This window comes from Acomys russatus, chromosome 32, assembly GCF_903995435.1.
Source record: "Acomys russatus chromosome 32, mAcoRus1.1, whole genome shotgun sequence".
Lineage (NCBI taxonomy): Eukaryota > Metazoa > Chordata > Mammalia > Rodentia > Muridae > Acomys > Acomys russatus.
In genome coordinates this window covers 24213908-24231159 of record NC_067168.1, presented here as the reverse complement: position 1 = coordinate 24231159, position 17252 = coordinate 24213908, and the positions used below count along the sequence as shown (strand labels likewise).

The 17252-nt window shown below is 44.4% G+C and overlaps 1 protein-coding gene across 1 annotated transcript in view; it reads left to right on the top strand.

Moving 5' to 3' along the window:
• Positions 1–17252, top strand: part of Clstn2 (calsyntenin 2) — a 623041-nt gene that overhangs the window by 587294 nt on the left and 18495 nt on the right. Inside the window, exons 9-10 of the mRNA XM_051140799.1 lie at positions 3927–4089; positions 16915–17081. Coding sequence (XP_050996756.1) covers positions 3927–4089; positions 16915–17081 — 330 coding nt within the window. The remainder of the gene's footprint in view (positions 1–3926; positions 4090–16914; positions 17082–17252) is intronic.

Below are 17252 nucleotides of genomic sequence, written 5' to 3'. Positions count from 1 at the left end.
ACATGCAGCTGAGAATTAAATTTCACCTCTCCCCTAAGGAAAGGTCACTTTGCCTAGTTTCCCTGTCTCGGTTGACCTATGTAGCAATACTTCTATGTCTGCTGCCTCCTGGCTCCATCATTTTTCAATTACAGTTTGTCCCCACCGTTCCAGCTAAGGGTCAGTGTGGGTCTCTTCCTGATCATAGATCCACATTTATGAAACTCTAATTAGGCATTTCCTTCAGCTACTGACATAGCTCGTCGGGACAAGTCTGCAGCCATAACCTTAGTATGAACTAAAAGACCATTTGGATGGGCAATTAAGAGCTCAGGAGCACAGTTCTGCTCGTTCTCTGAGCCCTGGCTGCTCCTCACACAGGTAGTAGCCTCCGTTTTGATTTGGAAACACATAAATTGTATCATCTTTTGTGACTCATTACAAAAATGAGACAAGATGTGTTCCTTCACAAATTTCTAGGATTTTGATTTTTTTTTTAACTTAATGTGGCATTAATATAATACATGACCCTTCTCACATTCTGTGGATACAAGACTAAAGAGTTATAATTTTAGCTGGAAAAAAAATCAGTGTATGTATCAAGAACCATAAAAATAGCTATAATATTTGAGCCATTAAATCCTCTTCCAGGAATCTTTCCTAAGGATATAATCAGAAGTGGAGACAATATTTATGCCCAAGAAATTGATTATAGCATCATCTGTAATCGCTGTTGTAAAAGTAATCTGATAATGAAAGAACAGATAAGTATATTATAGGATATTCATATCCACATCACATGCCCACTTACAATAAGGCTTTGTGAAGTTATTATTTCAATGCCAACATTAACTGATACATGCAAACCTTCAAATCGTTAAACAGTGTGATTCAAACAGGGCTTTCATGGCTGTTGTTTCTCGGGATGTTTATACGAACACTGTAAATAGAAATGTTTCCATGTCCAAGGTTGAAAACATATTTGAGGCATATTTGAGGCTGCTGGGAACCTTGGATATGCTAATAAGGGTAGGAAAGCCCCCCTCACCCCCACTAGGAGGCTCAGCTCAGAACACAGGCTCACTGTATCATGAGGGGCACCGTCGAAGCTTCTATCAAAGAAGCACCATTCAGCAAGACTGTAGGGAATGCATCCAGAACAAGCTTCAATGTTGGGAAGGGCCGTGCTGCTGTAAAATGGTTCTGACTCTTCCTCAGAGATCAAATGTTGAGAAGTAACAGCAGAGGACCATTCTCCTTCATCTTCAGCAATCACAAGCTGTGATTTGATTGGCTGAAGCACATGGAATCATGTGCTGTGTGCACAAAGAGATTGGTGTGGTGAGGATAGTGATGAGACCCAGAGCAGGAAGCCCTCGTGTGCTACCTGCCAGGTTATCCCTGATGACTTACTTCCCACAGGGCAGGATTTGTGTCCAGGACTACTTCACTATCTCCCTAGATCTAGCCAGAAGCTTCCAGATACCTCTTGGAATAGCCTCAGAACATAAACCATTTTCTAGATTTCTTCTGCTGCCTGGCTATCCTTGACACCAACTCCAAACACAAGGTGCATTGAGATCTCCTGGGTTGGGTGCTTCATTCAGATAACTCCCCCCTTGCTTCCTAACTCTTCCAACAGCCTTAGACTCTGTCTTCATGTCCATCTGTGTACTACCCCTGTGACCAGTCATAGTATCAACCCAGAATCTCAGTATCCAGATATGCTCCATCAATATGGTAGTGAGTGTAAACTGAGTCAAAGGTGCTCACTGAATTCAACAAGACATTGGAGTAACCTGCCTAGACTTTTCCTGTTTGCCTACTAAAGTCTGTAAAATATTCATCAGGCTTTATCACTCTAAGAGACTTCAAAAGGAGTAATTTTCTGAGACATGAGATGGGACAATATAAAAAGAACATTAAGGGGAAAATTCTTATTCCAAAATGAAAGGGAAAAAGATCATTTAGCATCCCTGTTGGTGTTATCTATTCATGAGAAACAGCACATTTAATCCAGTGTGGGAGGGAAGGGGGTTCTTTGATGCTCTCACCTTGGGGTCACCTTCATGTAGAACTCATCAGCCTCCCCACCCATTTGTGGCAGGGGTGATGGAGAGCAGATGGTACAGATGAGAGACACTTCAGAGGATCCCACGGGGTGCAGAGGGAGCGGAGGAGATGGAACAGAAGGAGAGAGGCAGAGCCTGCACAAAGGGAGGGGAGCACCATGCTCTAATCCCGCTGCCTTCCCTGGTTTCTGCCTCCCATCTCACGTTTTTGTTATAGATGTACAGTGTGAGCCAGGGACTGTGATTACTCACTTACAGTTTACTTTTGCATCAATGTAACCAAATACCTAAAAGGAGGAGAGAGCTACATTTGCTCATTGTTTCAGCCCATAAGAAAGAGGTAATGGCAAATTGGAGCCAACCCCAATCGTCAGGAGACACAGAAAGAACACAGGAAGGGTCCAGGGTGTACAGTCCCAAGGACATCCTCCTAGTAACACCTTCCTCCAACTAGGACCCACCACGCTAGCTTTCACCACCTCTAGTGATACAATCATATTATGAAGCCATTAAGGGATTAATTCATTCATTAGGGCAGAGCCATATGGAGGCAGTCATCCCTAGAAAGGTCCTCCTAGACATGCCAGAGGTCTGCTTTACCAATTCACCAAGTGTTTCTCAACCCAGTGATGATGACAGTCAAAAATCAACTGTCAAGCTACCCTTCTACCAATCCATTAATGCTGGTTCTAAACACTGAGAAAGAACGGGACCCCTGGGTACCACAGGTTGTGAAAGGACATGTGTTAAGAGTATCTGGTTCCCAGGACAGGTCTAAGAGTACCCAGTTCTTAACAGTACAGCCCAACAGGTGACATTTGTGGCCTTTCTCTGCCTCCCCAGTTACACCAGGGTAGAGGAAGGCAGAGTGCTGCTAGAACATCTGTCTGCCTTGGAATTTCTTTTCCTTGAATCGGAAGGGCCAGGTTACACGGGCTTCTCTGATGGTAACAGAGAAGCAATGGGATTAGGGGCTCAGATTCCTCTGGGTTCCTGCATTGTCCTCTTTCTGAGTCACCTTGTCTCTAACTCCTCTCTAGCTCTGAATTCAAACTGCTCTGCGGTTTTCTTCTTTCATCATCCTCCCTTCTTTCCTCATTTATCTTAATCTTTAGCTTTATTTTTATTGTGGCACGATTGTTGGCGTAGCTCCGTCTATCCCAAAACTTAGAAAAATGTTTTAGATTTCGCTTTCTTGTAATATTGAAGAAGTAAAGGAAATGTCATTCAAAGGTGTAAGCAGTCGCTCCTACCTGCCCATCAGAAATGTGCAAACCTAACTAAGTAGACGGTAGTTATGTGTACAAGACAGTATTTCTGCCCATTGTCCAATGCAGTCTGCCCTCTGTGCCCAAAGGTTCTGCACCCTTGCACCTACCCAACTGGGGAATTGCTCCCATACTGAATATGAGTAGACTTTTTCTTTTCTTGTTGCTAGTCCCCAAGCAATACAGCTGAACAATTACTTAAAGAGTTTATATTGCATCGGGTATTATAAGTAAACTGGCGTTGATTTAAAGTACACAGGAGGATATGCATCTGTTACATGCAAATGCAGTGCCATTTTATAGAAGGAGCTTGAGCATCTGCAGATTTTAAACTCAGATTGGTTCCTGGAGCCAATCCTGTAAACAGTGAAGGATAACTGTCGTCAGCCAGTGGCTGGATCCACTTGTATTCTTCTCGTTGTGTTTGATAACCTCAATGTGTGATGTATGTCAAAAAATATGTTCTTTGAGTCTTTGGGGTAATAACTGGTGACCCCAAAACATCTTCCTCTCCTTTCAGAATAAGATTTTAAAGGTCTGTTTAGTGATGCATTGTAGATTTAATTTTAAGTGTTGCTTCTCTCTGTGTGTTCTTCTCCCCCCTTAGATTTGTGACAAAGAGTGGCATTACTATGTCATCAATGTGGAGTTTCCTGTGGTTACCCTATATATGGATGGAGCAACCTATGAACCATACCTGGTGACCAATGACTGGCCCATCCATCCATCTCATATAGCCATGCAACTCACGGTCGGCGCCTGTTGGCAAGGTAACCTTAAGTGAAGCTCTCTTTTGACTCTGTGTGCTGTCAATAGGAGATATTGATAGAAAAAGGAAAAAGGAAAAAAGGATGAAATATAGCCAGGAAAAAGTTGCTAGGCCTTTATTAACAAAATGGTGCTTATAAAAGAAAGCATTGATGGAGACACCAGCCCTAAGTAATAATGAAACACCGGGCTGGAGAATGGGTGTTTGCTTCACATCAACCTAGACAAGTTCATGGTTGCCTCTGAGTTACCAAGGCTATTTATTATTCTAGAATCTTAACTGGTTCCAAGCTGTGGCTGCAGCTAGGAAGGGTTAATGTAGAATCTTTTGAAGTTGCCAATTGTCTCAAGGTTACCTGGAAAGCAGGGATCTCATTATCACTCCAGTGTCCAATCCCTGGCCTCTATATGCCCAGGGCCATGAGAAGCACATTGTCCACCGGCCATGAAGTCATCGAGGCCACTCTCGGGGTATGCTCACCCCTCAGTCCTGAGCTCTGCTTCAGCCCTGTTCCTCACCTCTTAGGACAGAGGTTGACATCCCCCATAGAGAGGTCTGTTTCTCCCACTCTCCCTTACCCACGCCTCTCGTCTCATGCCCCAGCCCAACCCTGTTTACATTTTGGAAACAGGCAAAGTAGTTTTCAGTGCCCACAGCCTTTTGTCTTACTCAGCTCAGCTGGAGTCTATTCCTTATTCCTAAAGTAATGGAAGTTACTTTGAAGACCAGGGATGGGTGACTAGCAGGGAACAAGAATTCTCTCAAGTAGGCAGATAGTACCCGGATGTAAGACCCAACCTTGGGTCGATAGGTTCTGTGAAAGATTCCAATGTAGCTTTAGTCATTCACAACGGGAAGGGGAGGGGAGAGGTGCACTTTATGCAGCCACCCCTCAGTATTTACAAGAAACTGGTTCCCACACCACACACGGACACCAAAGCCTTCCTCAAGCTCACTTAGGATGACTTGTTCTTGCATATAACCCCCCACACAGTCTCTTGCATACTTTAAATCTTGATTATTTATAGCCCACAATGGAATATAAATACTTTGATAATAGTTGTTATACCACTTTTTTATTTTAGTAAATTTAAACATCTATAAACATGAAGTGCAAATGCAATTCTTAAAGATGTATTTTTGAGACACCTAAAGACCCTGAGAATGTCAGAGGCCAACCATATAATAATCTGTTCTCTGTGCATCTGTTGAGCCAGGAGTGACTTGGGGGCTACACAAGTCCCTATGGGCTGGATAAAGAGCAATTTGGGGCATCTTCATGGTACAAAATATGGAAAGACGAGCATGCAGTATTCACTGTGCACTTTGGGAAACAAAAGCCAAGAGGCAGACACAGGTGAACAAGGAATAAAGATAGGTATTCCTGAGCTGTGGCTACCCATGTCATATATGGCATGTTTCACCCAAGAGTGACAAGCCTTGTTTACCATCCTTACAGGACTTAGGGATCAGAGTCTTTTCAATATTATAGGCTCCCCTAGGCTACCAGGAGAAAATAAATGTGCCTTATGGCAGGAACTAACGTAGAGGTTGAACAGATGAACACAGCTGTGCTGAAGTGGAGGTCTTGGTGTGGCTCAGTGCCCCAGGCAGATACCAACATGGCCACTACTAAGCCCACCCTGGAGAAAACCTATAAGAAAAGGCACTTGGAGGTACATGCTCCTTCAGACTTTACCGTGACTCCTTCCTGGTTGTCATCAGAGATCACATCTGGGTTCCTATCACCCCAACTTGCAATCAGCTTCTACTTAGGCAAGTCAGTTACAGTGACTGCTCCCCAGTTATGTGCTTGCCACCTGGGGTGGGAAAACAGTACCACCGAATCAAAGTGGGTCTGTAAGTAATTAAGATGGTCCCTGGGTCCTTTGGAGTAGGCTGGTCTCTAGGCATTCTTTACCAATCTCTTCTCTGCTTTAGCATCAGTGCGGGACCCAAGCAAGTATAGCAGCCACCACGAAACTGATGCGTACTCATGACACAGGTGGTACAAACTCTTTACTTTCTGAATGTAGCCTTGTCGCTGCAGAACACAGACACCTGTCTTCCTCTTACTAACGGGCTGTAAACTTCCTTAATTCTCCAAGAAGCAACAGAGAGAAAAAGAGAGCAGCCTTGGTGTGATAAAACTTTGAGTCTGAGTTACGTTCCAGCCTCTCTCTCCCTTGCTAAATATATTTACACAGGATCCTAATTACTCTGTGTCCCACAGGACTCTTCTTTCTGAGCTATTTGCTGGGCTTTTTTTTTTTTTTCTGATTTCCACATATGAGAAAAGATATGGTACTTGTCTGTGTCTGCCTTATTTTAACATGATCTCCAGTTCCACCCATTTTTCCTGCAAATGACATGATTCCATTCCTCATTTTCCTAGATAATACTCCAGTGTGTGTGTGTGTGTGTGTGTGTGTGTGTGTGTGTGTGTGTGTGTTCCTCAAATAGTTTATCTGTAAATGGGCACCTAGATTAATTCCATATTTTAGTTGTTGTAGGTAGTGCTGAAATAAACACGGGCTTGCAAGTGTGTGAACTGATTTCAGTTCTTCCAGATCTACATGTTCCAGAGTAGTACAGCTGCATTATAAAATTCAACTTGTTTTTCTCTGAAGACTAAAGCTAGTCAACAATTTTCATAAATTTACCAGCCATATATAGTATTCTTTAAAGAAATACCTTTTTGGATCATTTAACAACTATTGTTTTGTTTTGTTTTGATATATTCTAAACATTGGTCCCCTTTCAGGTGGTTAGCTAGCACAGATTTTCTTTTCTGTAGGTTGTTTATTCATTTTATCCCCATTCGTTGGGCCAAAGCTTTTTTAATTTGACGTAAGCCCATTAGTCAGTTCCGGCTTCTGTTTGCTTGGCCATTGGGTGGCTGGGTTAATCTCTAGGGCCTGCATCCTGCTCCCTTTTGTCCCTGTGTCTGGTTTCACACCCATTTCATGCTGTTCTGTCCCCGTGCCTCTGCTATGATTCGAAACCCAGCATTGCGATGAGCACATCATCTCTGTGCTCCCGAATTTCTAGTCTCTCAGTTATCAAATGAGAGAGAAGCCTGTCTCTCAAGGTTCCATGAGCGATGTGTGCACTTGGTGTGTTTCCTGTGAATGGATGTGTCACTTTAACATATCTCCGGGTCTTCCTCCACCTTCCTTTCCCTTCCTTTCATCCAAATCTGAGTCACAGGAGGCGATCTATGGGAGCTAGGCCTACTTGAATCCCCCGTGGCCCCAACTCTACCAAGGTTCCCTACCTTCTCTCAGCTTCCTCACCTCCCCTAGAACCAGCCCTTCATACTCAGACTCCGCCTTCCCAAGGCTCATGCATACCATCAAAGAGAAGGCTGAGAACAGTCCATCAGAAGGGAAAATTTGAAAGACAGGGATAGAAAAGCAGTCCGAAGCATGATCATGCAGGGCTGGGGGACATGGAGAAAACTGGAGTACTTTCCCTAAGAGGAATGACAACACACTAATGAATCCCCTACCCCCACCCCCAAATCTTAATCTTTGAAATATCGAGTGAGTAAGACCTCTCAAAGAAGGGTAGGAAGGTGAGCGCAGGAGGCATGAGCATGCTCAGATCTCCCAAGCACAGCAAAGTACATGACCCAGAAGGAATGGAGGAGAGGATGAGAAGAGAAGCTGAAATTAAGTTTTAGGACAGTCTCCTGCTTGGTTAAGGAGTTTGGATTTCTGTGAATCCCTACATTCTTCCCGGAGCCACATTTCTGTCTGGCTATGACGAATCAAAAGATCTTCCAGGGAGATGTGCTGCTGTGAAATTAATGGCCTGTGGAGCAGTCTTCATCTCCACCGTCTCCTCCTTCTATGGTCTGCTTGCACACATAGCACAAAGCCCTGCATGTGCCCCCTCTAATTGCCTTGGACTTGCAAATGTGGGGAGCTTTTCTGGTGCTCCTGAGGCTGGCTAGGGAACTTGTGCTCATTTGTGAAATTTCCGGCTGGGGTTAGACAAAGTGAATAGAAAGTGATTTAGCAGATGCTGTGTGTTGGGTTCTCTTGGGAGCTGGCACCAGCACCATTGCTGGTCTGGGTTCTGCAGACCCAATTAGCCTGCTGTATCCTGTTAGAGAATATGAAAGCCATGCAATCAGCAGAAGTTCATTTTCACTGGTATTTCTCTGGTAATTAAAAAAAAATGAGACTTCATTTACACTTAAGAAACATTGCTAGTGAGGCCTGGTGCGTGCAGCATCACAGAACTGCAAGGGCAGTCTTCTGAATCTTTCATTTGTGTTAACAAATTCTAAGGAGCAAGGCACTAGCTCTTGCAAGGGACTCCTGGCTGTGTCACCTCATGATGTGCAGCATCACAAAGATAAGAAAAAATAGACAAGCAAAAAAGATACCATGGTAAAACTTCAATCTGAAGCACCGGAAGGGACCAGTCTTATGATTACCTGCTAGGTCTCAGTTTTAAAACGTCCAGCTACCTGTCAGCCTTGTCATTCTGGGAACCAGCCAAGCCTCTAACCTATAAACCTAAGGATGACAAACTCAAGCAACAGCAAGACATAACATGGTAGACCAGTTAAAGACTGAGTTCATTTCCCTTCCTTAGGTTTTCACTTATAAGAACAAAATTTTGAGTCAATTGAGTTGAATTTCAAAATTATGAAAAATTAGGCTGGGCGGTGGTGCCACATGCCTTTAATCCCAGCACTTGGGAGGCAGAGGCAGGCAAATCTCTATGAGTAAGAGGCCAGCCTGGTCTACAGAGAGAATGCCAGGACAACCAGGCCTACACAGAGAAACCCTGTCTGGAAAAAGAAAAAAATAAAGGTAGCCATATGTGCTTAGTTCCTGGACACCTACATTGGGCCTAACTATCCAGATCCTGTAGGCTGCTTGTGCAGGGAGGTAAGTTGGATGGCTGCCAGTTCATGACAGTGTCTCACAGAGTCTTGAGATTTACAGAGGATGCCACAGAATGGTACAGGCTAGGTCACCTATACCCTGCTGAGCTAGAGTTCCTCAGACTTCCCTCTTGTGTGTTAGGCATATAAGGGGGACATGTCTTTTAGTCAAGTGGCTGCATGAGTGAGGAGCTGAAGAGGCACCCTCAGGAAAATATCACCTGCATCCCTGTTCTCCTTGATGGATTTCAGCATGGGGGTCCCCACCTGTAGCTCTCTTCCTTGTACTCCCTAACTCCTGTCTCTGCCAAGATGTTCTCCTCCAGTCCAGAGAATCCTGGCCATTCTAGAATATACAGCCCCCGCCTTCAATCTCCAAATGATGCCACTGATCTTGGATAAGGAAGACTGCCATTCCATTCTGGGTTCCTACCCTTGCTGAGTCCTATCTCTATTTTAAAAAGATATTTTTTTTTTCTTAAAAATGGAGGCTGAACAGGGACAGAACAAAACACTCATTGGAGCTTTGAAGTGATGACAAAGCAAAGAATGGCCTCAAAGGTATCAAAAGGCAGACATAGCCCAAGGGCTGTAAGCAGTGGCTTATGAGGCTCACATGGTACAAGTGGAGCCACATGCAGCCCTGAGATTTGTGGTACATTTTCAGGTGATTTTTTTTTTCCTGCCAGACTCTAGCATTGGTGCAGACACTTGCACTACATCCCTCCACTTAATGAGCTTGGTCTAATTTAGTACAAATTTCTCTTAATAAAGTCTGTGTTCATGTTATTCTCCATCCCTCGGGTCTTCGCTTCTGAAAAAAAAAAAGAAGGCAACGTACCAGCGTAGAGTGCTTTCTATCCAGACAGCATTTCCCAAGGAGGCCGCACAGAACTTTCATTCTCACAGGATGTCCTTTCTAAGACAAGGCCAAGGTCAAGTTTAGGAAACAGCACAAAGCACCCCCACTCCTAGCCTTCATGTTTGCATGGTCGGCGTGCACTAGGCACTGTGCTGAGCACCTTAGGTGGGCTCCGCCATAGACAGTCAACAACATGGGACACGGGCATAATCCACACCACACTCTGGACCTTGCCAAGAGTGACATAGACACCTGTACCAGATAGTCATCACCAGAACAAAATCACCACAGCCAAAGAAGACAAGAGGCTCCTGGAATCTGGGGGCAAACCAGTCGCCAAGATGTCTGACAAAGTTCAGCTGAGATGTAATGATAGCATCAGACCGACTAGGCATCAGGCTACAGTAGGAAAAGGTTGGTTGGTCTTGGAGTGAAGAACGGGGACCAGTGCTGCCTCTGCTTATCAACTCTGGGGCTTTGAAGTCAGTTCTGCCACTCAGACTCTCAATTTCTTTGTCTGGAGAGTGAAATCAATACTCTGGATGATACATGAGCAACCTTCTGACTCCATAAATTTGGTCCTCAATTTCAGGGATCTGACTTTTGGGGTCATCCCTAAGTCATATTTTTTTCCTCTATAGTACCATATAAATGTTTACTGTAAAAGTAAGAAAACACACACCCTTTTTCTCCCTAAAGAAAAAGAGGTTAAGAAAGCTTGAGAATGTGTGTCATGGCCATCCGTGATGACAGATCATTTTTCTTTGCAAGTCACCTGCAACTTACAGCTACAGTGAACCCCCTTTGGGGTTATATGCACATAGTTTTAAAGCCGAAGCTTGTGAAGGTCTATTACACACTTCACTTAGTCTTTGCATTCCATGGGTGTCTCCATCACTGAAATGAGGGGGAAAAAAAAAGAGAAAGAGAGAGAGAAAGCAAGATTTCAGACAGTCTGGCCATTTGCATTGCTCAAAATTGATAGCTGACCATCCGTGAAATTGTGTTCCTTGAGGGGCATCCCCATCCACAAGCCTTGCAAAGAGCAGTATTCGACTCAAGCAAAAGAAAGCAACAGCCTCCACTCTTTCCCATGTATTTCTTAGACTGAACAGCTAGGGAATGACAGGACAGACAGCAGCTTCCCGAGTACCTTCGTATGCGATGAGACTCGGTGCCTTCATGTTACATAGGTCTTCTGTCTCTAGTTGCTCTTACAGCTTCACTTATAGTGAACAGACCCCACCTCTCCGAAGACAGAAAGCTGGGGTGGCGGGTGCGTCATGCATGGGCACCAATGGCACTGTCCTTCGGTTTCTGTGGGTTCCTGGTCCCCTGATGCCTTGCAGGTGTGAAAGCATCAGATACACTCCATTTCTTTATATCAAGTACTAAGTGGCAAATATCTTCCCATATGCTTCAAATTAACTACAGACTAGTTATAAGGCTTAAAGTGGTACGGGTGCTCTGTAACAGTTCCTGCTGCTTAGAGAGCAATGACAAGGAAAAGACATGTCTGTGTTTAGTGTTGTTTAGGTGTTTTCAGTCTCTCAGTTGTCAGGTCAGTGGTCGGTTAAGTCAGGGGATGTGAAACCACAGATGCTGAGGGGCCAGCTGTTCGGCTGGTTTTCAGAACAACTGGGTTTTTCCATCTCTCCTCATCCCAGCCCCCTGGGAATTGCTACTGAAGCCAGTCAGTGTCCACAGGAGCCATCATAACCGTGTACTCCCTGCTGGCGCTGCATCGGTCCCAACCTGTGCCCCTCCGATAAGTCTCCCTTGAACTTTTCCATCCACATCTGATTAGATGATGTGTGGGGAGAAGGCTGGGCTCAAGGCCAAATCTTAACTTTAGTTGCTCCTAGCCACATGACGCTGGAAAAGAAATTTCAAACCCTGTCTGTAAACTTCTCTTGTGAAAAGAGTTGTCAGTGTATCAGGTAAGACTCTCAATTCACAAAGATAAAATGGGGTTTTTTCCCACACCCATCTTTGTTTCATTTCAAGCTTCATTCCATGTGAGTGAGAGAGCTTTAACCTCCTCAGATTTGGCATTTTCCCATTTCCTTGGGAAATGGCTGGTTGACTCGGGTGGTGAGGATATAGTCATCGGGCAACGTGGGCCTCGTTACCTTCCCATGTTATTCATTGCTGTGATGCTCATACTCCTCCTTTGGTCCTCAGTCACTCATAGTCCTTTAGGATTGACAGTTGCATCGACATTTCCTTACCTCCCACGGGGCTACATCAATACTTGCGGTGTTTCTTGTGTTCTCTGTGCACGTCCATCTGTGGACAGTCTGCCTAGTGCAATACAAATATCACAGATCCTGTTGGAGCTCAGCCTGGAAGCAGCTGTCCATGACTTTGTTCTGTAACTTATCCTCTCCATTTCCCCAACTTACCTCATCTGGAAAAAACAAAAACAAAAAAAACCACACACACACACACACACACACACACACACACACACAAAAAAAAAAAAAAAAAACCCAACAGATTCTTTCCTCTGTATGTGCCAAAGGCGGACCCACTGTCATAGCTGCCTTTTGAAGAGTTAATACATCTGAAACCCACACTTGGGGAGGTTCTCAGCCTGGGCCTCTTCTGTGACCATCCATGTGGCAAAACTAGAGGTGTGCATAACTGGAAGTGAGATGGAAGAAATTCCTAATAAAAATATAAAGAATGGAGTTTAAAATCTCTAGGATGCCCTCATCCTTAATAATTGATGAAATAGCATATGAAATAACCTGATTTGCATTTCAAGGACCTCATGGTAGCTACTTTCCCTCTGACCTAATAGACATGTTGTTTAGAAATTGATTATGTGGACTAGTTAAGGGCATCTAATTCTTACATTTTAATTTACCTTAGTCTTTCCACTCAGTATAAATTCCTGAATACCCTAACCCACAGCCTAGAATATGAACCTAACATAAGACTAGATACACAGGAAATGTTTTCAAAATGCTAAGCTAGTCTAAGAAATCCAAAATCATGTGTGGAAACAAAATTTTAAGACTTTTTTTGGTCGTTCTCTTAAACTGATTCATGGCCATGTTTATTCTAAATTTTGACAGAGGAGCTGTGTAGTTCATGTAGACATTTTCAATATTAAAAAGAGAACACTTTCAGCATATCTATTATTTTTAATATCCTATATCACACTTAGTACTGGGTAAAACATACTTCAAATCTTATGTGTGTCCCCAACTGCAAAATGCTAACAAAATCTGTGTCCTAGAGACTTCTGACTCATAAACATGATGCATCACAGATCTTGGATTCTTAAGTTGAAAATACAGAATATGATACCTTGATATCCAAGCCTATCATAACCATTGGCCTTTGAGATGGAGCCTCCTGACAATGAAGGCTAGATGATAGATGGTATACTCAGATTGTAGGAACGTATACTTTACAACTTAAAGCCTAAGTCTTATTAGTGTGTGTGCTGTCTTGGTTAGGGTTTTAGTGCTGTGAAGAGACACCATAACCACAGCCACCCTTATAAAGGAAAATATGTAATTAGGGCTGGCTTACAGTTCAGAGGTTTAGTCCATCATCATGGTGGGAAGCATGGTGGCACACAGGCAGACATGGCACTGGAGAGATAGCTGAGCCAGAAGGATGAGAAGGCATCAGGAAGAGCACCATGAGCCACTGGCCTGACTTGAGCATCTCAGACCTCAAATCCTATCCCCAATGACACACTCCCTCCAACATGGCCACACCTACTCCAGCAAGACCACACCTCCTAATACTGTCACTCCCTGTGAACCTATAGTGGCCATTTTTTTTTTAATCAAACCACCACAGGTGCCTATATAATGAATGCTTATATTCCATGGGTTTCATGAAGACTCAAGGAGATAATGTATGTTGAGACTGCTCCTGATGTTGGATACAGAGGTCACACCTAGTCATTGCTACTCATCGACTCTGCTGCTCAAAAGTAAGGACAAGGCAGGAAATAGATGACCATCTGGAAAGCACCTCACCATTTAGGTTCAGGCTTTGATCCTCCTTTCTGTAGATAAAAACAAAAGATATCTAGCTATCCATTCACTGGATTTTAAATCAAACATTTTGTTGCTATGACAAATACTAAAAAAAAAAAAAAAAAAAAAAAAAAAAATTAAAACAAAAACGAAATTCCTTATGTGGGGACAGATTTATCTTAGCCCATCATCTCAGAGCCTTTAATCCTTGGTCAGCCTGTGCCATTGGTTCTAGGCCATGGTGAAGCATCAGGGTAGAGAAACATCCAGGGAACGGATAAGAGTGACCTGCATTTTCCAATGAGGCCTCACCCTCCACAGTTCTGTCACCTCCCAACCGTCTATTCATGTTTTGAATCTCTCAATGAGTTAAGCCAATGATTTGGCTAGAGCCCTGATGACTCAATCATTTTGTAAAAGCCCACCCTCTAAACATGAGGGCCTCATCCTTCAATATGGGAGCCTTCGTGAGGGCACTTGGCATCCAAGCCATGACACTAGGGCATGAGCAAGTGTCATGGAGGAGCACTTTATCCACAGGGGAGTGTCTAGATCAGAAAAAAACCCAAATTGTCCTCCCGTAGCCATGGCTGTTTCAGGCCATTCCTCAAAGCCACATTTATTTTGGAATTCCCTGTGAGCCAAGCCCTAAAAAAAGACTTGTTTTATATTCAAAGCAAAGAATCCTTGTGTGGCAAAGAAACAACCTATAAGACAAAAATGACTTATCACATAAAGACAGATGGTTCCTGTAGCACAGGATGCCCCAAAGCACAGCAGTGGGGATCCCCATCTGGGTGCTCCTTGGTTCCATGTGACTCTTCTAGCTTTGCCCTACATTCTGCATTGTCCTTATCAGTCCTAGCCTAAAGGCAAGATGGCTTTGTGCAGCTGTGGGTTCTCTGTCGAAAGACAACAATAGTTCATTGAAAACCTTCAGGGAGAAAAATAGAAGCTTTTGTGTATAAGCTACCCGTCATCGTCTCTCACAATGGTAGCCTAAATTTGGCCTCGTGCGTATTCTTGGACTATAATTATGACTTATTGAATGCCAAGCACTGATTGGCTTAATTTTGGTACTTGGCCCCAGACCCAGCCCTCAGTCTATCACTGCAGCAATGGTGGCATAATAAAATTTGCTTAGACACTCTCCCTGTAGTCTATCCATGCCCAAGGCCTCAGGGGCTGCCTTAGCAAGAAGGAAAGGGTGAGAGAGCCGCAGCGACCATGATGACTCTGATGGCACTCAGAGCATCGTCTCCTTCAATTCAACAGGCGATTATAAAGTGTCTGCTGTGTGCCAGGCAGAGTATAACATGCCAAGAGGACACAAGAAGCCAAGTGTTCTTGAGAAGAATAAATGAGTCAACTTATGCGCAGTGTCTGGTGCACCCTCAGCCCCTAATACCTACTTGCTCAGTATTGTCTTCATTAAAATGAATAATGCATGAGTGATCCTTTCTATCCAGGAAAGAGAGACTTAAACTAATAAATTATAGCAGCTTGCAAAGAGCAAGCCTGGGAGTAGCATCAAGGAGAGGGATCGCATAAGGACTATGCAAAAGAACCCACCTGAAGAAGCTCAAAGCTCAGTGCTTCTTAACCTTGGCTTCACACCTGCTTTGCCCAAGAAGCTTGTAAAATTCTCCATACCAATTAAATCAAAATCTCCAAGGGGTCAGACCAAGTACCAGGCACTGGGTTTATCTTTTTAAAGATCCGCAGATGATTAAAATGTGTAGCTAAGGTAGAAGATGACAAGTTAAGCTACTAAGGACAGCATATACATGTAAACAATTCACCAGCAAAGCCAGGTGGAGGGGGCTGCGATAAAACCAGCTAACAGTGATCCAAGCCCTAAACCAGAGCACAGTGGGACCCAAGGCAGGGACAGGGCACAGGAAGCAAGGACTCAATAAAGTCTGAGGAAACAGCAGTGACAGGGAAATCTACGAGACCTTGAAAAACCGTGAAAGTTGCCTAATCTGGAGAGCAGGGAGGACAGGGTGGGGAGTGAGCAAGTGTGAGAGCAATGGGACAGGTATGAAAGCAAACCAAGCCAGGCCTGTACCTAGGCAGTAGGAAGAGCCATGCAGTAAGTCGGCAGAAATGGTTCAATAGAGAACAACCTCAGTGATTTCGATAGAAAAGCAAAAAGAAGTAGAGTATCAAGGAATTAAAAAAAAAAAAAGACATACCAAACACTAAGGAACATAGGAACTGTGCACCCAAGTAGCATCCACCACCCACAAAGCTTCATTGGCACACCCTGGCTTGCCAAAAGGCCCCAAGGGTGCCACAGTGCCTCTTGCTGGGAAAGCTGCCCTTTAGGGAGCTGGGAAAGCCGCTGACAGGCAGGCACAGTCTGTTGTCAAGCCTGAGGCAGCAAAGCACAGAAGCAGCAGGAGCTGCTTTCTGAGACAGCCCACCAGAACCAGGAGCTGTGGAGGTTCAAAGAATTTTCAAAACCTTTTCTGGGCACCGTCAAGGTGGGGACTCAGTCCTGGTCCATCTTCCCTCCACATCCTTGTCCTTGTTTCTTTTCTGAACCAAAGGTCAAGCAAGATCCAGGCTAGATATCTGTCCATGCAGTCCGTCCAAAGATGGGGCGGGGGCTCTGGGGGCGCTGTGATTAGTAGAGATAGTAGGAAAGGCTATATGAGTGAGGCGGGCTATAAGCAGACCACAGGGGAAGCCTGCCTTGGAGACCACAGAGGAGATAGATGGGTGTGGCTCTTGATGAAGCTGCCACATGAGCAGTGTGAATCATACATGGCCATGATAGCAGACCTAAGCTCGCGCGTGCACACGCACGCACACACACACACACACGCGCGCACGCACACACACACACACACACACACACACGCACACGCACGCACACACACACACACACACACACACACACACATGCACTTGTTTTAACCATCTCTTAGGCCTAAGGAACACACAGACAGTGTGAGTGATCTTGGCCCCATGGACAGATGCTACTGTGTGTTGTTGGTCCCTCCTACCTGGTCTCCTCAAGGCAGATGACAATATTCCTTGTTTTCACAGGAGGAGAAGTGGCCAAACCACGTTTCGCACAATTTTTCCATGGCAGCCTCGCCAGTCTCACTATCCGTCCTGGCAAAATGGAAAGCCAGAAGGTGATTTCTTGCTTGCAGGCCTGCAAAGAAGGGCTGGATATTAATTCCTTGGAAAGCCTCGGGCAGGGAATAAAGGTAAGGAAGGCACCAGTACTGCCTCTGATCAGAGTCTGATTGATGAGTCGAAGGCTCACAGAAATGGTTTCTCAGTTAAGGTGTGACCACACTTTAACAGGGACCAGTTAGTGACCATGACATCCAGGATGGACTTCTGCTGCCAGCTCCTGAAACTTCTAGAACAGGTGC